Source organism: Crinia signifera, chromosome 9 (genome assembly GCF_055691185.1).
Source record: "Crinia signifera chromosome 9, ASM5569118v1, whole genome shotgun sequence".
In the NCBI taxonomy this organism is placed as follows: Eukaryota; Metazoa; Chordata; class Amphibia; order Anura; family Myobatrachidae; genus Crinia; species Crinia signifera.
In genome coordinates, this window is record NC_139225.1 from 132,569,688 (window position 1) to 132,593,206 (window position 23,519).

A 23,519-nucleotide genomic window follows, 5' to 3' on the forward strand; every position below is an offset into this window, starting at 1 on the left:
TTCGCTAGCATCTGAGGGGATGTGTACGAGAGCACATCTCCTCGCATGTGGCCAAGGGGGAGAGAAGTCATTCGATGCCGACCATCAAATGATTTCTCTCCCCTGTGGAAATAAAGGTCAGTCTGAAAGGCGTTTGCACAGGGGGTCTGCGCAGACCCCAAAAATGGGTCTGAATTCGCACCCGTACGAACTAATTCTGAATCGGCCCTTGAGTGTCCCCTATCATAATCGCAGGACACGGAAACAAACTAACAATTGTTATAGGGCCTAATGCCAACAGCACTTCCGGCCTAGTTGGTGCCAGGGACACGCCCACTTGTCCCTTGAGCCGACACCCTGGTGGTCTGGGGTGGCTTTACACATGCAGAATAGCTGTAACTAGGCATTTTGGTGCCCTCAGAAATAAAGAGCACTGACATAGGGACAGCTTGTGGTAAAGTTGTTCACCCCTCAAAAAGCATGTGGTCTCATGGTAAGGGGCATGGCCACATAGTAGCGTAATTTTACTCACATTACACTGCACAGTAGAACAACCTTATTCACAACGCCACACAGTAGTGCCCTTTATTAATTTTATACATTATGCCACATACATTATTGCCCCTTACACATTAATATGCCACACATTAGTAATGGGAGGGGAGTTTCTTCTGACCCTGCAGCACCTTCCAGGCTGACAGACAGTTACAGCATTCCTCCTCCTCATCCTATAGTCCGACTAGCTGTAGCAGCTGCTTGTAAGCGGTGCCATTTACCTGAGCCCTGCACTCTACCAGTGGAGCCATGAACAGGGGCTATGCTACCAGTAACAGAGAGAAGAGTGTGCCTGGATGGAGTCAGCACATGGGTCCCCTGCCCCAGGGATTCTAATGTCTTCTTCTGCCCAATATTTCCTTGGTGAGCAGTGATCTTCTCCCATGTAGTGGCCACAGCTACACTAGGACTTCCGGCATCTTCACAGATCCTGCTCCCAATGGTCTGGTTAAGGACTATTGTAATGGCAGCCGCTCCCCCCTGGATTTCCAGCATCTTCACCAATGCCAAACTCGACTGTGCTGGCCTATGGGAAACCAAGTCCACCAACACACCCAAGGCCTTTGCTGGGTCAAACCATATCAGCGAATAGGACCCGGGTACAGGTGTTGCTTGGCTCATCCAGTTCCTGGGGCAGCAGTTGTGGCGGCTGAGTCACATTCTACAGGGGCACTCTGTGACTTTTTATTCCATAGGAAACGGAGCACCACAGGTTTAGAGACATAGACCAAGAATGTACAACCCACACTAAGCTGCTGGTATTTAAATGTCAGGAAAGCTTAGGAAAAGGAACAGGGAGATGCGCTGAGGGAATAGAAATAGGAAGGTGCCACTGAATGATTTATAGGGGTGATTTACCAGGCAACTAGTGAATCAGTCAGTGCATGTGATGCAGCGTCTAGTTATATAAGAGACAGGAACACTGTAAGGGCTCATCCACAACATGTACAGGATTCTTCCAAATTTTATTTTACAAATATAAAACTCGCCACCCCCCCTCTTATTTTTATTCTTCCTTCACCCCTTTTGTTTTGCTGTTATTGTCTTTATATTTGTTTTTCATCTTTATTTTCTTATACACTCTTCTCATTTATATGCAGGCTTCTCTGTTTCTAGGTGGATTCAATGATTATGTATCACCTTGATGGTATATTTGTCAGTGTATTTGCACTTTCTGGTGTTCCTTTATCATCACATATGTCTGATATACTTTATTTATTCTCTATTATAATCTGATACACAAGTAACTTTGGACCCCACACAGTGCATGTTTTCCAGGTCTCCTCACAGAATCCAGTGAAATAATTAGCTCCACCTGTGGTTCTTTTAAAATGTTTCAGTCAGTAATGAGTGCACCTGTCGGGGGACCTGGAAAACACGAACTGTGTGAGGAACAAGTTTGAGAACCACTGATCTAATAGAAATAGTTTTTACTAAAAATAAAATAAAACCTCTTCTGTGTAAGATTTTTTCTGGTTTGCACTTATTTTTAACAATAGATAAGTCTCACTTGCCTACTTTCCCAAAAGTTACGGAGGGCTCATGATTTTTTTGCGATGCCCCCACAACCCTGGAAGAGCGGGCTTATCCCCCCTGCCACCTCTTGCATGCACCCTAGAGAATAATGAGCGAAAAATGCTGACATTCCTATGCTGGCGGGAGAGCGAATAAAAAGCAATTGGCATCATTTTAGCTCCACCCCGTTTACGACCTGCAAATTGCAGAATTTTGCTGAAATGGGGGTGGGGATAAATGATGCAAGAGGTCCGACCCCACCCCAAAAGTTCCCTGCAGGTCGCCTTTCCCGGCTTTTCCCAGAGAGGCAAAAACAAAATGAGGTGAGCATGAGATAATTTTTTTCGCTTTATGTGGAGGCTTAGAGCTGCAGCTCCATCCGCCCCATTGTTAATCTGGCCCCCACTGTGTAAACTATGGGCCTTATTCTGATTCACTCGCAAGGCTGTGAAATTCGCAGCCTTGCAAGTACATCAGACGCCGCCCTCCACCCTCGCACGCAGTACCCCCCCCCCCCGCGAATTTACATAATCATCCATTTACAGGTGGGGAAGTCAGTCGATGGTCGCAGACACAAAGCAACGGTCCTCCATGCGAACGCATGGATGACCGAAATAATCAGAATAAGGTCCTGTGTGTGTGCAGGTATCCACTGCCATATACACACCTGTGGAAAAAAGGTCAGTCTGAGGGCTGCACAGAGGTTCACCTGACCTTCCTTACCCTCATCCGCTTTATATTCTGCTGGGCTGAGGAGCTGACTAGTGTACGTTTTTGTCAGCGACACCTCTCTGTCTCCCAGGCCACCACTGTGCAATATAATAATTTAATGAGGGAGACCTGCGCTGTCGACCTACTGTCGCAGCCTCAGCGTCAAATTGGCGGCCCAGGCACCATTGTGGAGGTTGATGAAAGCCTCTTTGTGAAGCGCAAGGCCAAATATTGGATGCATGCTGTCCCAGCAGTGGATCTTTGGGGGCATCTCCAGACACACCGGAGAGTGTTTTTTGACGGCAAAAAGAGAGGCGGGACTCCAGTACCCTAATGGCTGCCATCGAGAGGCACGTGCCCCCGGGGACCACTATTTACTCCGACTGCTGGATGACGTACCAAACAGAGTAGCTGGGGCAAGCTGGGTATCATCACGCCAGGGTGAACCACTGCTACCACTTTGTGGATCCGGAGAGCGGGGTTCACACCCAGAATATAGAGAGACTGTGGGGATCCTGCAAGTGGCGCAATAAGCAAGGCCGCCAAGAGAAATCCTGGGCCCCAGTACAACAACTTCCTGGGGCCCCCACGGACGGAGCTCCAAGCACACTCTGTTGACATGCTCTGCCAGGGTTTAACATGCTCTACCAGGCGTTAACATGCTCTTTTCCATGGGATTAACCTGCTCTGCCATTGGTTACATGCTCTGCCATGGGTTATATGCTCTGCCCGGAGTTACATGCTCTGCCAGGGGTTACATGCTCTGCCCGGATTTACATACTCTTTGCCAGGGGTTAACATGCTCTGCCAGGGGTTAACATGCTCTTTGCCATGGGATTAACCTGCTCTGCCAGGGGTTACATGCTCTGCGTGGGGTTACATGCTCTGCCAGGGGTTAACATGCTCTGCCAGGGGTTAACATGCTGTTTGCCATGGGATTAACCTGCTCTGCCAGGAGTTACATGCTCTGCCCAGAGTTACATGCTCTGCCAGGAGTAAACTCCCAAATCACGTGGCGTGCTCTCAGCAGGCCCTGGAGTCGGAGAGTGGAAGGACCTCTGTGATGCTGCTGCCCCCATGCCGGCCCACGTCCGCAATCCCAATGCTGCCGCTGAAAAGTTGACTACTGCGCACTCAGACCCAGCGCACTCGCCACCAAATAAAAAAAAGCTGTGTGTCCAGACCCGGGCCCCCCTGACGGGCCTGGACCCGGGTAACCTGTACCTGCTCCCCCCCCTCGGCACCCCTGGATAGTATTTCCAGATCTCCTATAACAGAACCACTTTCAGAACGATCCATATTACAGGATGGGTATACTCTTGACCCAGAAATCCTTTCAATGTGTACATGGCTGGCTTCTCATTTGGTGCTTCCATGGATCAGTTCTACCTTTTTCATGGGGGGGTTGGCACTTCAGGAAAAATCTCTCGGATATATATATATATATTTATCCGAGCCCAGCTCCGCCCCCTTCGCCGATATAATTATCGCATATGCTGTAACATATGCGATAAATATGGCAAACAACAGCCCTTGTGTTAAAAGCTGTCCTTTGCGGTGAGAGTCAGCGGGTCCCATTGGGACCCGGTGGCTCTCCCCTCCCTCCCTTACCCGGTACTGCTGCGCCGGGCTCTCATCCTCCCTCCACCCAGAAAAGAGGATCATACTGCAGGGAGGAGGAGGTCACAGGTCCGGGCAGCACAGCTCTGTGCTGCCCGGACACAGGTGAGGCGGGGTCGGTGCAGGGCGGCGGTGGGTCGGTGCGGGGCGGCGGTGGGTGAGTGCACGGCAGCGGTGGGTCGCGTTAGAAGCCCATAGGCTTCTATGGGGCATCGCCAGATTTTTCTGGCCATGCCTCCCGTCGCGGTAACCCGGTGGGGGATGCTTAGAGCATCCCAAAATGCGGTAAAAACACTGATAACAGGGTTTTTACCGCATTTTTAGTTTACAGAATCTCCCCCTAAGTCCTTATTTAACAAACATGTGCAGCATAGGTGTAAGTAGTTGTACAGGTAGATATACGATCTTCTAAAATCCTGGCAGACAGAATGAAATTTGCGTTACCAAAAATAGTTGACCCAGACCAGACGGGATTTATTCATGGTTGACACTCAGTTATCCATGTGAGAAAGGTTTTGGCGGCGGTGTAAAATCTTGAGGGGGGGGGGGGGCAGGTGATCATACGATAATTTCAATGTATGCTGAGAAAGCGTTTGACCTGGTCACCTGGGACCATTTATTTGAAACATTGGTAAGGTTTGGGTTCCCTGAAGCTTTTATTACCTTATTGAAGAAGTTATATACTGATCCAACGACCCAAGTAGCATGTTATGGTCACATCTCCGCCCCCTTTGTGATACAAAAAGGCACTAGGCAGGGGCTCCCCTTGTCGCCCCTGCTATTTGCTTTAGCCTTGGAGCCTTTGGCCATAATGCTGAGAAATAGTAACCATCGGATTCAATGAGAGAAGCAGTTATAACAGTCATTCCTAAGAGTGGTAGGACCCGTTGTGTGTGGACTCGTACTGGCCAATATCCTTGATTACGGCAGACGCTAAGATCTTTGCCAAAGTTTTGGCCAATAGTCAAGGATATTGTGCACCCAGATCAAACAGGGTTTATGAGTGGGAAATCTACCTCGGTAAATCTTAGACGGGTCTTTACATATCTCCAGACATTGGAATATACAGGGGCTGAAGCAGCGGTGGCTTCTTTGGATGCTAATAAGGCATTTGATTCGGTCGAGTGGCCTTATTTGCCTTCAGTATTAAACGCTTTTGGCTTCGGACCACGCTATATTGGTTGGATCTTTTTGTTATATGGGAACCCGACAGCTAGAGTTGCCATAAATGGTCTCCCTATACGCAGATGATTTGTTGGTTGGTAAATCAATCTATGGCAGAGATTTGCCAACTGTGATCGATCAGGTGCCGGACGGTTACCCGACAGTCGGGATTCCGACAGTCATTACTCCGACGTCGGAATCCCGACTGCTCCCTCGTGGAGGTCCACGACCCCCATAGAGGTAGAATAAAAAAGGTGGCGAGCACAGCTATCACCATATCAGAATGGCGATAGCCCAGGGGTGCGATGCCGGGCTGCCCGATGTTGATACATCGGGCAGCTTTGCATCCCCCATAGAAACCTATGGTGGATGCGGCCGGCGGCGTTGCAGGGGAGATCGCAGCAGGGATCGGAGATTCTTGCTGCGGTCTCCCTTTAATACATTTCAGTGCTACTTAATATTTGCGGTTAATCCCCGAACCAACAAGGGAGTAGATTTTGGAACAAGTACGGGAATAACTCTGTTGGACAGATAACAATGTATTAAAATCCTACACGCAACTTCCGTTTGAATATGGGATTCCCAAAACGATGTTTTACAGATACTTACAATTAAGAAGTGCTGTCTCTCAACATATTGGAGTGGAAAATATACAAATTATTATTGAAACACCAGTTAAAAGCTTTATTAATAAAATCAGTAGTGGGAAGAGAGTCTCTAAACTGTATAAATATCTCTTACATTTTATTCAAGAGAACGATCTCCCGAAGTTAAGAACTAAATGGAGGATAGATATTCCAGAAATCAGCGATGGTGACTGGAAGATCGCCCTGTCAGCAACAAGGGGTGCTACTAACTCCCTTAGAGTCCAGCAGGTGCAAATAAATATTTTACACAGGACATATATAACCCCCGAGTCAATTCTCAGGTAATAAATTGGACAGTTGTCCAAAGCGCCGGGAATTGGGATGTTCATTTTTTCATCTGTTATGGCAGTGTAAAAAGGTGCAAGCCTTTTGGCAAAAAGTTAGGGATATACTGGTGGATTTGGATATTCCATATCATTGTGTGCAGCCAAGTAGCTGTATCCTGGGTATTTGGCCCAAAGAGAATTTGACATCAGAAATGAGACAAAATGCTATAAATATGTGCTCAATAGCTACGGTTAATATAGTGCGATCCTGGATAGCCAAAGAAGGCCCGGATATTAATAAATGGGTAAATAACATAATAGAGCACGACCAATATATTCACATCTCTAGAAAGACAGCAACAACATTTTATAAGGTTTGAGGGGGTTGGTATTATAAGGGGTACATATAGGGGAGAGGGAAAAATGTATAATGGGGCACAGAGTATTAAAGAAGGGCTTCTAATATGTGTGTCCTTCCTTCTTTTGCTTTTTTTTTTTTTTCCTTTATTTAATTTTTTTTCATCTCTCTCTTTTATCTCTTCTTTGCACTTAGTAAAGATATGTTGAGAGGTATAGCATTAATGAACACAATCGATAATTAATGTAATTGTCGTCATTATTATAGTAAGATAAGAAAAAAGGATCACGTATAATAAGCACATGTAAAAATTCACTGCAATTAAAACTAAGATTAAGACACACACTTTAAATATAGGTCAAAATAATAGTAATAGTGGTAAATCCAGGATCTAGAGGACATTTGGAGGCGGAATTAGCAAATTAGGGCCAAAAGCCATCAATGCCTACCCTAAGGAATACATATACTTAAAACTTTAAAAAGCAGAAAAACAGATCTAAAATATTAGCAGTATGGGATTGTTGGTTAATGTATAGAAAGGTAATGAGATAGTAGATGATAGGGGAGAACGTGAGGATAAATGGGACGTCCAATGTAGGTAAAACTAGGATTTTAGAAATGTGTGTATTAATATGATATTCCGTATTGGTTGCAAGCAGTGTAATGTATGTGGATTGTAATGTTTGTATGTTACTTGATGTTAAATTGTGTATGTCTTGTCTATCTTTAAAAGTACTTAATAAAAACGAATTAAAAAAATAAATAACAGAGTGTCTGCTGGTACATGAGCTCTGATTGGCTCACCAGACGGTGCTGCATTTTAAATGGCCACCAGCGTCCAGAGGTGAAGGAGAAGCCTGCGCTCTAGAAGCGCTCCGGGATGTGCCCACAGTACCCCCTTAATGCAGCCCTGCAACTGGGCATGCATTTACATTCGCCCGCCTATATGAGTTATCAGTCACTGCAGGTCCCAGATGTCAATACACACAGCCAGATGCGTTGTTATATCTGTAGCATCCATTTGCTGTGCTGTAGGGCTGATGCAATATGCCGATAAATGACATAATTCCAGACATATCGGTGGCACACACTCGCTAATGGGTTTGCGATATATCGGCCATTTGATATTTCGCTCAGTGTGTACACAGCTTTTCCTCAATCAGTAGAGACTTTTATGCCACAAAGTGACCCTATTCAGCAACTCACCAGAATGTATTTAACATCTTTAAATTATTTAAATTTGTGCAACCGAACACTTTGAAAACACGATTTTAAAACCTATTTTGACAAATTTACTTGGCAAGCAAAAGGGTTAAAAATAAAAAATTAAAATTTCTTCTTAAATCACAGAAAGACTATGAGGATCGGTATAGGGTCCACTTCTGAAGGAAAAAAAATATATATTTTTTAATGTTTTATTTTCAACTAATTATCTTTCAAATTATTCAACATATCTCATCTTCTATTCGATCAGTTGTTTTAATACACGTTTCCTCCCTTATAGAGCTTTAAGTAATAAATTCTATATTACACTATGGTTTGAAATGCCTAGATGTTGTCAGCAGCTCATTAGCATAAATAACAATCAGCATGTGATGTCACAATGCTCAGTGTAAGCAGAGAAAACTTCTACATTCTACTGACTCATTTGCTTACTAGGACTGACCCAAGAAGCATCTTTCATAACGTGCTGGAAACAGACTGTTATTATTGGATAAGAATGTGGAAGTGCTTGACTTTCCCGTGCTGCCGCAAGGCAAACCGTCCAGATGAAGAAACATCAAGTGGTGCCCAGCGCCCGGCTATACAGGACAACAAGCCTGGAAGGTCTGCCGAGAGACACTCACTCATCTGGCGCTTAAGAAGATTTATGACCACACAAAGACAGCGCAAAAATGGCCAGGTCAATGTTACCCACCTCGTCAGTGAGAGCCTGAAGGATTCCATCTCATGTGCTGACTTAACAACTCACACACAGGTCTCACAAGATACCTATGCCAATAAGCCTGTCTATGAGCCTGCTGAAGAAAAGCAAGACATCTCGCCACCAAAACCCACCAAGATGGTGCAGGCATCCACCAGCGAGCTGCTGGCCTGCCTTGCAGAGTTCCTTTGCCGCAGGTGTAAGGAGCCGGTATTACCAATACACTTTACTAATTGGCTGACCATTATAGACAATTCCCTCACTGGAGTCTGCCAGAATGAAGGCTTCCTCAATCCGGCCAATGTCATTTTTCTCTACATGCTTTGCCGCGAAGTGATGTCATCTGAGCTAGACACTGCGCAGGAACAAATAGTATGGCTGTCAACATGTCTGTACATAGCCTATTCATACATGGGTAATGAGCTCGCTTACCCAATGAGATACTTCCTAGTCTGCAGCTCGAGTCAAGCCTTTTGGAGCCGTTGCCTGTCCATTACCATGCTAATGAGTGCAAAGATGCTCCGCTTCATTACTGATCCTGAATACTTCATCCAGCTCTTTGAGGATCTCTTAGCTGAAGGTGGACAGCAGGATAAAATAATTTCTGTTGCCATGAATTAAAGCAACAGCTCTGGCTTGGGAACCAAAAAGAGACCCACATACAGGCTTGGGAACCTGAGACAAAGAGACCCACATACAGGCTTGGGAACCAAAAAGAGACCCACAAACAGGCTTGGGAACCTGAGACAAAGAGACCCACATACAGGCTTGGGAACCTGAGACAAAGAGACCCACATACGGGCTTGGGAACCTGAGACAAAGAGACCCACATACGGGCTTGGGAACCAAAAAGAGACCCACATACAGGCTTGGGAACCTGAGACAAAGAGACCCACATACAGGCTTGGGAACCTTAGACAAAGAGACCTACATACAGGCTTGGGAACCTAAGACAAAGAGACCCACATACAGGCTTGGGAACCTTAGACAAAGAGACCCACATACAGGCTTGGGAACCTGAGACAAAGAGACCCATCCCATCCCACTCCTCCCCTCCCCTCCCCTCCCCACCCCCACCCGTGGCTGTTATTGCATGGCTATCGGGCGTGGCCCCTTGGCGATGGGGTTACCAGTTCTTTAAGAATTGGTAGTGGCACAGCCACCATGGACCAACGCAATATTCAATTTGCTATTTTTAAGTTAGTGTAAATGTGCTGTCAGACTAGCTGTGAGACTGTACTGACAATTTTCAGCTTCATTTGCAAAACATCTAGGGCGGGATGTTCTAACATCCACTGCCCAGCTCCGCCGCCCTTCGCCGCCCATCACCTACATAATTATCGCACATGCTCTAACATATGCGATAATTATGGCTCTTGCGTTAAGAGCTGTCCTTTGCGGTGAGTCAGCGGGTTCCGGCGGCTCCCCCTCCCTCCCTTACCCGGCGCTAGTGCTGCTGCTGCGGCGGGGCTGGCTCTCCTCCTCCTCCTCCCTGCACCCGGAAGAGGATCACAGTGCCGGAAGGAGGAGGTCACAGGTCCGGGCAGCACAGCTCTGTGCTGCCCGGACACAGGTGAGGGGGAGTTGGTGCGGGGCATCGGGGGTCGGTGCAGGGTGACGGTGGGTCGTGGTAGAAGCCCATAGGCTTCTATGGGGCATTGCCAGTTTTTGCTGGCGATGCCCCCAGTCGCGGTAACCCGGCGGGGGATGTTTAGAGCATGGGTCTTCAACCTGTGGCCCTCCAGATGTTGTGAAACTACATGTTCCAACATGCATTGCCACATTTTTTCCTATAAGAGCATGCAAAAACTGTCAGGGCATGCTGGGACATGTAGTTCCACAACATCTGGAGGGCCACAGGTTGAAGACCTGTAAGAGCATTCCAAAATGTGGTAAAAACCCAGATAACAGGGTTTTTACCACATTTTTAGTTTAGAGAATCTCCCCCCTAGTATGTTATATATAAAAGGGAATATGTGTCCGTCCTTCTGTCTTTCTATACAAATCCACAGTTTAAAAGGGAATATTGTGAAATTTTACATACGAGCGTACTAAAACACGGCAACTAAACCAAAAACCAAATCAAAATTATTGTTACATTTTTCTGAATTTAAAAAAAAATCCAAATGTTTACATATGTTTCTTCCAGCATAACTCCAGAATGGCTGCAGCAATTTACACCAAACTTGGTACACATATAACTTCCTATCTGGGAACAAACACTGTGGAGTGTAAAAAACCCCTAGGGTTGAGCCAGCAGCACCAGTGTATTTCAGCAGACAGCATAACTCTGAAATGACTGGAGCAATTTACACCAAACTTGGTACACATGACTTCCTATCTGGGAACAAACACTGTGGGGGTTAGACACCCCTAGGGCTGAGGCAGCAGCACAGTGTATTTCAGCAGACAGCATAACTCTGAAATGACTGGAGCAATTTACACCAAACTTTGGTACACATATAACTTCCTATCTGGGAACAAACACTGTGGAGTGTAAAACACGCCTAGGACTGAACCAGCAGCACAGATTATTTCAGCAGACAGCATAACTCCAAAATGGCTGCAGCAATTTACACCAAAATTGGTACACATATAACTTCCTATCTGGGAACAAACACTGTGGATTGTAAAACACCCCTAGGACTGAGCCAGCAGCACAGATTATTTCATCAGACAGCATAACTCCAGAATGGCTGCAGCAATTTACACCAAACTTGGTACACATATAACTTCCTATCTGGGAACAAACACTGTGGAGTGTAAAACACCCCTAGGGTTGAGCCAGCAGCACAGTGTATTTCAGCAGACAGCATAACTCTGAAATGACTGCAGCAATTTACACCAAACTTGGTACACATATAACTTCCTATCTGGGAACAAACACTGTGGAGTGTAAAACACCCCTAGGGTTGAGCCAGCAGCACAGTGTATTTCAGCAGACAGCATAACTCTGAAATGACTGGAGCAATTTACACCAAACTTGGTATACATGACTTCCTATCTGGGAACAAACACTGTGGGGTAAGACACCCCTAGGGCTGAGGCAGCAGCACAGTGTATTTCAGCAGACAGCGTAACGCTGAAATGACTGGAGCAATTTACACCAAACTTGGTACACATATCAATTACAATCTGTGAACAAATACTGTGGGGTTAACACACCCCTAGCAGTGGGGCAGCAGCACGAACTATGGGACTGATTCTGTTCACAGGCAAAGCAGCAAAATGTGCACCGTCCGCACAAACCCCCAACATCCACTCACACGCCGAATATCCCATAAACATCCATTTGCAGCTGTGCGTGTGCGGCGACGAAATTATTCGATGGTCGCCGACCATTAAATGATTTTGCAAGCGCACGCAGATCTAAGACACCTTTTGCTGTCTTAGATCTGCAAGCTCCCTGTACGGGAAGAGGGCGGAGCAGCTGACATCCCCATCCCCCCGCACCCGTGTCAATGGCGCATTTACGTGGGAACGCCAAGAGTTTTCATGACGACACCCATGATATGCTAGGTATTCCCAATAGTGCAGCTCCACACCCCCGGCCCACATCGCTAGGTGCAAATGGGATGGCGATCAGAATGACCTCCTATATCAGGACATGCAGGATAGGTCAGTGACGACAGGTCTGCATGGGACAGGGATGGTGCCATGATGTGAGGAGGGGAATGGAGATGGCACAAACCCTCACACTGAGAGTTATAGTGGCAGTAGCAGGGTTCCCGTGCCAATGTACTGTCCGTGTGAATGGACCAGAATAACCCTCTGAGAGTTGTATAGTGGCAGTAGCAGGGTACCCCAGCAGCACAGAGTATATCAGGATACGCATATTGTGCTGTGCACCAACATAAATTAACGAACCAATGATATTTATACTGTGTGTTTAATATTTATATAGATTTTTGTAAACAAACTTTCTTAAAATCCTGGGCAACGCCGGTTACTCCAGCTACAGATGGAGCAGCTCCCGTCGGAGCGCCCCATTCCGACGGAGCTCTTCGCCACTCTCCCGTTCCCAGTAGCGCATGCAGGGGGGGTTTCTGAGTACCCAGAAACCCCCCTTTAGTCTAAGGGCCCTAGGCTGAAAGCTGAGGGTCCCCTCTTTCCATGGATACAAGAATTTTAAAAATCGGCCCTTGGGAACCGGAGATATCTGACTTCAAAGCAGTGGTCCCCATCCAAGCCTGTTAATTGCTCTTCCCAGTCAGATATTTCAGGTTCTGTCTGAGTTTTTCTGAGGGTATATTCCAAAAGCTGGGACTCTCCCCCTTTGACAGACACTAGGAGCTTGTCTCTACTGTTCCCAGAACCAGAGATATCAGCCTTCCAACAGCTGGTTACTACTCCAGCTCCACACACCTGGTATGTAGTTTTATTGCTCTGCCTCCTGAACTCTGATCCCCTAGTCCCTAGTACCATTTGGTAGGTGGGATTCTCTAGTTTTTAATTCAATTAAAATCGAAGAAACCTATTTCCGGAAACTGGAGATATCTGCAGTCAAGCAAAGCTGTCCTCCCACCAGAAAATTATGATAATAAGCCCACTCCACTATACACCCCTCCTCTGCATATTAAACATCCTTTACCACCCTGGAAGTTATGTATCAGGGCCCCTTCATTCAGCCCAATGCCCCCTTCTCCCACCCCATCTCCCACCATCTGTGCAGTAAAGGGGTAATTAGTGGAAATTACTGATCCAGGCCCTACATGCTGAGCGGTTGACATAATACCCCCTACCACCCGCGGGACATCACAGCTTCCCCCACCCTTACCGCTGGAGGATCGGTAGGTGCCCCAATACATTGCTATGCCCAGGGGTCTACACTGCTGTTGATGCCCCTGTATGTATATGTATATGTATATGTATGTATATATATGTATATATATATATATATATATATATGTATAAAGAATACAAGAAGACCCAAACCGCGCACACAAAGTGGAAAGCAGTACCTCTGGGGATCGCCTGTTAGGCGGGACCCAAATAAGTTTTTAGGAATGAGAATAGGGGGGTTCAGAGTGCGCTAACAATAATTTTACACAATTAAAAGAAAAAAGTACATTTAATAAAAAGATGCCCCATGGGCAACATACAAATTACAGTAACACATTGATTACAATAACAATAAAAGATTTTCCAGCAGTAAGGGCCAACCTTTCTGCTGGAAAATCTTTTATTGTTATTGTAATCAATGTGTTACTGTAATTTTTATGTTGCCCATGGGGCATCTTTTTATTAAATGTACTTTTTTCTTTTAATTGTGTAAAATTATAGTTAACGCACTCTGAACCCCCCTATTCTCATATATATGTATGTATATGTATATATAGATATATATATATATACAGGTTGAGTATCCCCTATCCGAAATGCTCGGGACCACGAGCATTCCGGATAGGGGAATTTTCCGGTTTTTGGAATATATTTTTGTAGCCATACTTACCTGTCCCCTGATGGTGTCCGGTGGTCCCTCGGCGTCCGCGCAGTCCCCTGGCGTCCACAGCAGGCCTCCGGCATCTTCTCCTGGTCTCCAGCGGTCCCAGGAATGCATTGCGCGAGTGTGCGCGCGCACCGGTGACGTCACCGGCGCGCGCGCACACTCGCGCAATGCATTCCTGGGACCGCTGGAGACCCTGGAGAAGATGCCGGAGGCCTGCTGTGGACGCCCGGGGACCTGGTAAGTATGAAAAGAGGGTTAGGGGGTTAAAAAAAAAAAAAATTTGAATGATTCCAAAAACCACGGTTTTTAGAATAATTCGGATAAGGGATGTCCGGATACCGGATACTCAACCTGTATATATATATACTAGGTGATTCATCGCGCCCTACGGGCGCTCTTCACACCGTCGTAAGGGGCTGCGCCCCCTTAATTTGTGAACGTTTGTATATGAGAAATATGGTTAGAATTGTATGAAAGATGCCTGTATTGCAACTTAGGTGTACGCGAATCGCGGGAGGGGGGGTCGCGGAGGGTGCCGCGAATTGCAGGAGGGGGGGTCGCGGGGGGTGCCGCGAATTGCAGGAGGGGGGGTTGTGGGGGGGTGGATGCTGCGAATCGCGGGAGGGGAGGGATTGCAGAGAATCGCGGGAGGGGGGTCGCGGGGTGGGTTGCCGCAAATCGCGGGAGGGGGGTTACGGGGGCGGGGGTTGCGGCGAATCATGGTAGAGGGGGTCGCGGGGGGGGTGTGCCGTGAATCACGGGAGGGGGGGTCACGGGGTGGGGTGCCGAGAATCGCGGGGGGGGGGTGTGTGTGTGTGCCGTGAATCGCGGGAGTGGGGGTTGTGGGGGGGGGGGGGTGTGACGCGAATCGCCACAAGAAAAAATCAACACAGAAAGGTCAACACATGTAAATGTTGACATAAGTGTGGCACTTTATTGGTGTCCATGTCGACACATGAGAATGAATATGAAAATATTTAAAAAATGAAAAAAAAAAACCTTCAAAAACTCATGTCAACCTTTTTCATTGTCGACCATAGCCATGTCAGTGTTTTCCATGTGCAATTTAATTCTGGAGCTGCCGCGAATCACGGGGGGTGCCGCGAATTGCGGGAGGGGGGGGGGGGTTCACAGGGGTTCCGGTGGGGGGTTGCCGCGAATTGCGGGAGGTGGGGGGGTCACGGGGGGTGCCGCGAATCGCGGGAGGGGGGTTGCGGGGGGGTGTGACGCGAATCGCCACAAGAAAAAATCAACACAGAAAGGTCAACACTTGTAAATGTTGACATAAGTGTGGCACTTCATTGGTGTCCATGTCGACACATGAGAATGAATATGAAAACATTCAAAAAATGAAATAAATCTTCAAAAACTCATGTCAACCTTTTTCATTGTCGACCATAGCCGTGCCAGTGTTTTGCATGTGCCATTTAATCCTGGGGCTGCCGCGAATCGCGGGGGGTGCCGCGATTTGCGGGAGGGGGGGGGGGGTTGCAGGGGGTGGGTGCCGCGAATTGCGGGGTTCATGGGGGTTCCGGTGGGGGGTTGCCGCGAATTGCGGGAGGGGGGGGGGTCGCGGGGGGGTGCCGGGGTGCCGCGAATCGCCGGAGGGGGGGTTGCGGGGGGTGTGACGCGAAACGCCACAAGAAAAAAATCAACACAGAAAGGTCAACACATGTAAATGTTGACATAAGTGTGGCACTTCATTGGTGTCCATGTCGACACATGAGAATGAATATGAAAATATTCAAAAAATGACAAAAAAACTTCAAAAACTCATGTCAACCTTTTTCATTGTCGACCATAGCCATGTCAGTGTTTTCCATGTGCAATTTAATTCTGGAGCTGCCGCGAATCACGGGGGGGTGCCGCGAATTGCGGGAGGGGGGTCGCGGGGGTGGGTGCCGCGAATCGCGGGAGGGTGGGGTTCACAGGGGTTCCGGTGGGGGGTTGCCGCGAATTGCGGGAGGTGGGGGGTCACGGGGGGTGCCGCGAATCGCGGGAGGGGGGGTTGCGGGGGGGTGTGACGCGAATCGCCACAAGAAAAAATCAACACAGAAAGGTCAACACATGTAAATGTTGACATAAGTGTGCCACTTCATTGGTGTCCATGTCGACACATGGCAATGAATATGAAAAATTTAAAAAATTAAAAATAAATCTTCAAAAACTCATGTCAACCTTTTTCATTGTCGACCATAGCCATGTCAGTGTTTTGCATGTGCCATTTAATCCTGGGGCTGCTGCGAATTGCCGGGGGGGGGGGGTTTGTGCCGTGAATCGCGGGAGGGGGGGTCGCAGGGGGGGTGCCGCCAATCGTGCAAGGGGGGGGGGTCGCGGGGGGTTTCTTTTTGCCGTGAATCGCGGGAGGGAGGTCGCGGGGGGGGTGTTTTTTCCGCGAATCGGGGGGGGGTCACGGGGGAGGGTTTGCCGCGATTCGCGGGAGGGGGGGTCGCGGGGTGGTGGTTATGCCGCGAATTGCGGGAGAGGTCGTGGGGGGGTTCTTTTTGCAGCGAATCGCGGGAGGGGGGGTCGCGGGGGTGTTTTTGCTGCGAATCGCGGTGGGGGGGTCGCGGGGGAGCGGGTGTTTTTGCCGCGAATCGCGGGAGGGGGGGGGGGGGGCGCGGGGGGGGGTTTTTTGCCGCAAATCGCGGGAGGGGGGGCGCTCACCTGGTGGCTGTGGAGTAGCAGTGCTGGGCAACATGGGAAGGCAGTGGGTGTCTGGCACTGTCTGTGGGCTCACTGGGCTGGTTCTCTTTCACATACCTCCCAACATGACCCTCTCCAGGAGGGACACAATGCTCTGTTTCTAGACTTCCCCTTAATGTATGATTGCCATCACCTGTTTTAAACAGGTTAATTTCTCAGAAAGGTGTTCAGCACAGATGAAGGCAATCACACATTAAGAGGAAAGTCCAGGAACAGAGCGTTATAGACACAGACACCCACTTTGAGTGACAGATGTAGCCAAATATATAGGAGATATATATTTTTATTATTATTATTATTTATATACATTTGGTCTATCTATAATACTTTAACTGACCCGGCATATACTGGGTCACCTAAGTGTCCATCTCCGTGCTTTGCTCTGCCTCTCTGAAAACCCCCTTCTGAAAATCCTGCGTTTGCCACTGGTACCCCCCCTTACTCTGGCCATCTCCCTGAAGCGGAGACGGCCAGGGATTCCGCTCCCCCCGCGAATACTGGCTGCCTGCTATTTTATCTCCTACTACTAATTTCTGGTGAAATATCTGCAATCACCAGTTTGTGTTGATATCCTTCCTATGGTGCTGCTAATTCTGCATTGCCGGGCTGAACACACTACAGACGGCTTATTCCTTACAGAAGATCATCCAGGCTATTACTGCCTCCAATCTGAGATTTCTCATGAAGTTTGATACTCTGCTGCCCGTTTTCCCAAGTGCCTTGGATGAGGTTTCCGGGTCTCCTGCAATAAAGTCATCTATGGAATTATCCAGTTTACGGGATGATTATATTTCTGAGTCTGAGATCCTTTCAGCGCATATGTACATAGCCTGCTCCTGTTGTGATATCTACTATGCTTGCTGTTATGCAGCCTGCACCCCTAAGTGATTTGGATATGGTAACACTACCCTGCAGATAGCGCACACAACCACCTGAGACATCTGCATCTACAGGTGGTATCGGTGGCTGATATCATGAGTAACAGTAATCGGATGTAGTTGGCATCCCAATGGACAGTGCCGCAATCCCGACACCTGCCAGAATGCCAAAGCCAGACAGTTGGACTCCGGAATGTAAGTAGGCTGAGGAGGGTTAGGGTTAGGCTTTGGGAAGGGAGGTTAAAGGGGCACTAACACCCGCTGCCCCTCTCTGCCACTCATCACTGGCTACCGCAGCAATAATAATCACATATGCAATTACTATAGCAAAGTACAGCTCTTGCATTAAAAGCTGCCCTTTGCGATGCAGCCGGCGATGTGACAGCGGGTCCCCGGCAGCTCTCCCTCCTCCTGCTGTGCCTGGCTGTTGCTGCAGGGCCAGGGCCTCCGCTGGCTCCTCCTCCCTGCACCCGGAAGTGGAAGTACGGGGATAGGGTGGCGGAGGCCTCCTGCTGTTCTGGGGGGGGGGGGGGTGCAAATCAGTGCGGGGTGGCGGGGTCACGATAAGAAGCCCATAGGCTTCTATGGGGTACGGTCAGGTTTTCCTGGCGATTCTCCCCGTCACAGTAACTCGGCAATGGGGTTTTAATTCATACCAAAATGCAGTAAAAAGCCCAATTACGGGGTTTTACCACATTTTTGCATCCCACCCTAGATCACCCAGAAATAAAGCACAGATCGGTCCGTGTGTATGCCCCATGGCGATGGTGATGCGAGGTCGCTGCATGCACTTTCTAGCCTGCTAGATTGCAGTGTTTTGCCTGGGCACAGCCACCAATGTTTTTGCCTGGGCGCAGCCACCAGCGCTGGCATCACTGTTCCGTGGTGCTGGTAAAAAGTTGCAAATAAAGAGATTGTTCATGGGAGGGAGCGATGCTGAGAACTCATTTGACTCCAAATTACTGAGCCTGCACTAACATTAAACTATGGCTGGATTTGCAGAACATTCATTTGATTGTGAGTTTTTGGACCCTGGGACTAATTCAGGTTGGATCGCTATGGACTGGCAAAAAGCCCAGAAGGAAAGAATAAACGACCATTGCAAATCTACAAATTCCTTAATAATCACCGAGCATTCGCAGATCCATTTACAGATCCCAGGACATCGAAGAGAACCTTCCAGTCTGAGCAAATGTGAGTGGGTCTGAGACTGACACTAATCTGTGACTGAGACTGGCTGGAAGTGGTCGGCACTGACGCTAGAGACCCACAGCATGTTTCCGCCCCCAAACACCGACTTTCAGTCAGTCCAGTGGCAAACGCAGGATTTTCAGAAGGGGATTTCCAGAGTGGTGGAGCAAGGCACGGAGATGGACACTTAGGTGACCCAGTATATGCCGGGTCAGTTAAAGTATTATAGTTAGACCAAATGTATATAAATAATAATAAAACAGGTTGAGTATCCCGTATCCGAATATCCGTTATCCGAATTATTCCGAAAACCATACATTCCAGAAAGTGAACCAAAAAATTTTTTTTTGCTAAAAACTTACTGGGGACATCTGTAACAGCACTACTGAGGACATGATATGTAACTGGCACTATATATGTGCAAGACAATGACTGCTTGGCATTTAAATTCAGTGCCTGAGATTGTACACAAACTTTGTTTCATGTTTTGAAACCTTGTTTTATGCACAAATAAAATATATTTGTGTTTATTTCATGTGTTTGATGTATATGTACAACATAAATGCAAGATACCTCAAGATACATCATTGAAATATTAAAATATTCCGAAATACGGAATAACCCGTTATCCAAAATTCTCCTGGTCCCGAGCATTTTGGATAAGGGATACTCAACCTGTAATAAAAAAATACATATATATATATATATATATATATATATACATACAGGGGCATCAACAGCAGTGTAGACCCCTGGGCATAGCAATGTATTGGGGCACTTACCGATCCTCCAGCGGTAGGGGTGGGGGAAGCTTTGCCCCAGGTGGTAGGGGGTATTATATCAACCGCTCAGCATGTAGGGCCTGGATCAGTAATTTCCACTAATTACCCCTTTACTGCACAGACGGTGGGAGATGAGGTGGGAGAAGGGGGCATTGGGCTGAATGAAGGGGCCCTGATGCATAACTTCCAGGGTGGTAGAGGATGTTTAATACGCAGAGGAGGGGTGTATAGTGGAGTGGGCTTATTATTCATTATTTTCTGGTGGGAGGACAGCTTGCTTGACTGCAGATATCTCCAGTTCCCAGAAATAGATTTCTTAGATTTTAATGGAATTAAAAACTAGAGAATCCCACCTACCAAATGGTATTGGGGACTAGGGGTTCAGAGTTCAGGGGGCAGAGCAATCTGCCAACGAGTATATAAAACTACATACCAGGTGTGTGGAGATGGCGCACTAACTAGCTGCTGGAAGGCTGATATCTCTGGTTCTGGGAACAGTAGAGACAAGCTACTGGTATCCATCAAAGGGGGAGAGTCCCAGCTTTTGGAATATACCCTCAGAAAAACTAAGTCAGACAGAACCTGAAATATCTGACTGGGAAGTGCAATTAACAGGCTTGGATGGGGACCACTGCTTTGAAGTCAGATATCTCCGTTTTACAAGGGCCGATTTTTAAAATTCTTATACCCATGGAAAGAGGGGACCCTCAGCTTTAAGCCTAGGGCCCTAAGACTCCTGGGGGGGTTCTGGGTACTCAGAAACCCCCCCTGCGTGCGCTACTGCAGTCAAACTGTGACTGCACTGCAATTGCACAGCGTTCGCACCTTCATTAGCAATTTGAGGTCACGCAATACAAACGCTACGCAAGCACAATCTGCTGATAATTGCTCTATTGCTGAATGAGGCCCACTGAGCGGATAAAATGATGTTACAGTTGTGTCTGGCATTAGTGTTACTTACAGTGTCTACATATAACGCTGTCACAGGTGATGACATCCACATAAACATGTCACTTCCACTTTCCTTCCTCTCTGTGCCCTTGAGTAGTTCTAATTAACAAGCTGTGGTTTATCCCTGATTATCTGGATGACAGGAGAGTGACCTGGATTAGTGCAGTCAGCACACAGCAATGACGCTCCGCTCCCTGCAAGTCTCAGAGTAATTAAAGCAGATGGAACATATATCGCATCGGAACTAGAATAATGCAGAGGTGTCATCACGTATCACTGACTGATAAGGTTCTCTCCGTTATTAAATGCCACCTCCAGCACATACTTATTACCTGCACATAGATAATGGAGAAGATATACAGGGCCAACTGCTACCCCACCTGGCAGGGTGTGGATCGTACTGTCGACTCGACTCAAGTCGACAGTCATTAGGTCGACACCGTTGGGTAGACAGGCAACAAGTTCGACAGGGTTCTAGGTCGACATGGGTGAAGGTCAACAGGTGTCTAGGTCGACATGGGACAAGGTCGACATGGTTTTAGGTCAACAAATGCATTAGGTGGACATGGGTTAGGTCGACAGGTCGCGAGGTTGACATGGGTGTTTTCACTGTTTTTTTTTACCCGAATGTCAACATGGACACAGTTGGAAGTCAACAGCAGCACCTCGCATCGCTCGCAATGCTTTGGGCACGTTGCATCGCTGAGCTCGGCACACTATTTTATTCACCCACCACGCCCTAGTGGATGGTAGGGCATGAAATACCGCCTGTCGGCATGTCGGCTCAAAAAACAGTGAAAAAAAACATTTCGACCTCGCGACCTAACCCATGTCGACCTAACGCATTTGTCGACCTAAAACCATGTCGACATTGTCCCATGTCGACCTAGACACCCGTCGACCTTCATCCATGTCGACCTAGAACCCTGCCGACCTTGTTGCCTTTTGACCCAACGGTGTCGACCTAATGACTGTCGACGTAAGTCGGGTCGACAATACGACCGTATCCCACCTGGCTTCCTCCTAGTCTTCTGTTTTGGAATCTGTCTCCTGCCGGATTTTGCTGTTATAGTTGGTATATGAATGTATCTTCTATGTTATGTCATTCCTGCAGTTCTACAGTAAAGCAGCGTACAACAGTGGCGTAATTAGGAGAGTGGGACATGGCCTCCAATTAGTGTAACTTGTACACTTGGCACATTACTATATTCTCCCTCTATGCCGATAAGGATGGTAAAATAAGAACAAACCTGTTAAAAAAAAAAAATCATGAAAAGCCGTACATTTTTTGTCGACATGTTGATCTATTGACCCTATCAATCTTTTTCATGTTGACCTTTTGTGGTAGACCGATGGACTATAATCACTATAGCTCTGAAACGAAGTGAACAAAACGGGTCAACCAATCTGGCAATTCAACCCGGGTTAAACCCAGGTTAAAAGAAGGGTTAAACTTGGGTTACCCTGCATATAATAGGTGACCCAGGTTAAGGGGCCCATTTATCAATTATCGCATTTACAATGCGATCTGGGCGAAATAGAACTGTATAATTGTAAAATGCGATACTAGCGCTGGTATGTATTATCCCACATGCGCAGGGACAGAACTCCGAAAGAAGCCTGTGCCTGCGATACGCACAGCCGGAAGCCAGGGGGCTCTGCTCATGTGTGGTTGGTGCTGATCCCCTGCTGACCACGCTGCCCCAGCGGCAGTGCATTCAGCAGCCCATAGGCTATCGCATCTCGAAATGGCAATAGCCCAGTGATGCGATGTGCTGCTGCCCGATGTTGATACATCGGGCAGCTTTGCATCCCCCATAGAAACCAATGGGGGATGAGGCCGGCGGCGATTCAGGAATCGGAGATTCCTGCTGTGGTCCTCCTTTGGTGCATTAGGGTGTTTTCGGGGATTTAGCCACAAATATTGTTTGATAAATGCAGGCCTTAGTGTGAAAGGTGTGACCCGGGTCTGACCCTTGTTTGCACTGTGAAAGTGATATAAGAAAACCTTTACTGAAATATAAGTCCCAGACCTAACACTGGCGACGATGATTAAAACTCCTCAGCCACGTCCAATTGCTGTTTTTTATAGTGCTATAGAGGACTGGCCCACATATATTGAATAGAATGGAACAGTACTGTGATACTAAAGGCCACACCACACTGGGTCGATTTCACCCGATCCCAATGGATCGGGTCGAGAAATTCTGTGAAATCGGCCAAATCAGGTGGGTCCGATGCCATCTGTTGGCAGCGAGGAAAACTACATCTCTTTCTCATATGCCCAAACACAGAGGCAGTGTCGGAACTTACGAGTGGTTGGCCCAGGTGCAAAACTACATTTTTGTGCCTTCCTGTTCCACTCCAACCCAAGTTCACAATATGCCACACAGCAGTGGGTGGCAGAAGTGGGCCCCTTAGTCTTCAGGGGCCCCGGTGCAATGCACCTGCTGCACCAATGGTAACCACAAGGTAGCAGACTAGCTTTCAAAGCATTTGCTACGAGCGGGCTTAGTAGTTTAAACAATACCTGACAACTGTCATGATTTTCGAGGGACAATTCTCTTTTTCTGGGACTGTCCTGCTGTCCCACCCGCAGACCTAGGGGCACATTTATCAAGGATCGCATTTATAATGTGATCTGCGCGGAATATTACTGCCCAGGATAGCACTGTGAAATGCGATCCCATTGGCCGGATGTATGATGCCGGAGGCGCATTGACACGGATCCGAAAGCAGCCTGTCCCTGCAGTGTGCTCAGCCGGAAGCCGTGGGGCATTTACACATGCGCGGTTATCGCTGACCCCCCCCGGCGACCCCACT

The 23,519-nt window shown here is 47.7% G+C and overlaps 1 protein-coding gene across 1 annotated transcript; it reads left to right on the forward strand.

Moving 5' to 3' along the window:
- Positions 1–8,535: 8,535 nt before the first annotated feature.
- On the forward strand, positions 8,536–9,365 carry LOC146036930 (cyclin-dependent kinase 5 activator 1-like). The gene has a single exon (XM_083160767.1). It carries the CDS (start codon positions 8,536–8,538, stop codon positions 9,358–9,360), a length of 825 nt encoding a protein of 274 aa, XP_083016893.1. The 3' UTR covers positions 9,361–9,365.
- The last annotated feature ends 14,154 nt before the right edge of the window (positions 9,366–23,519 follow it).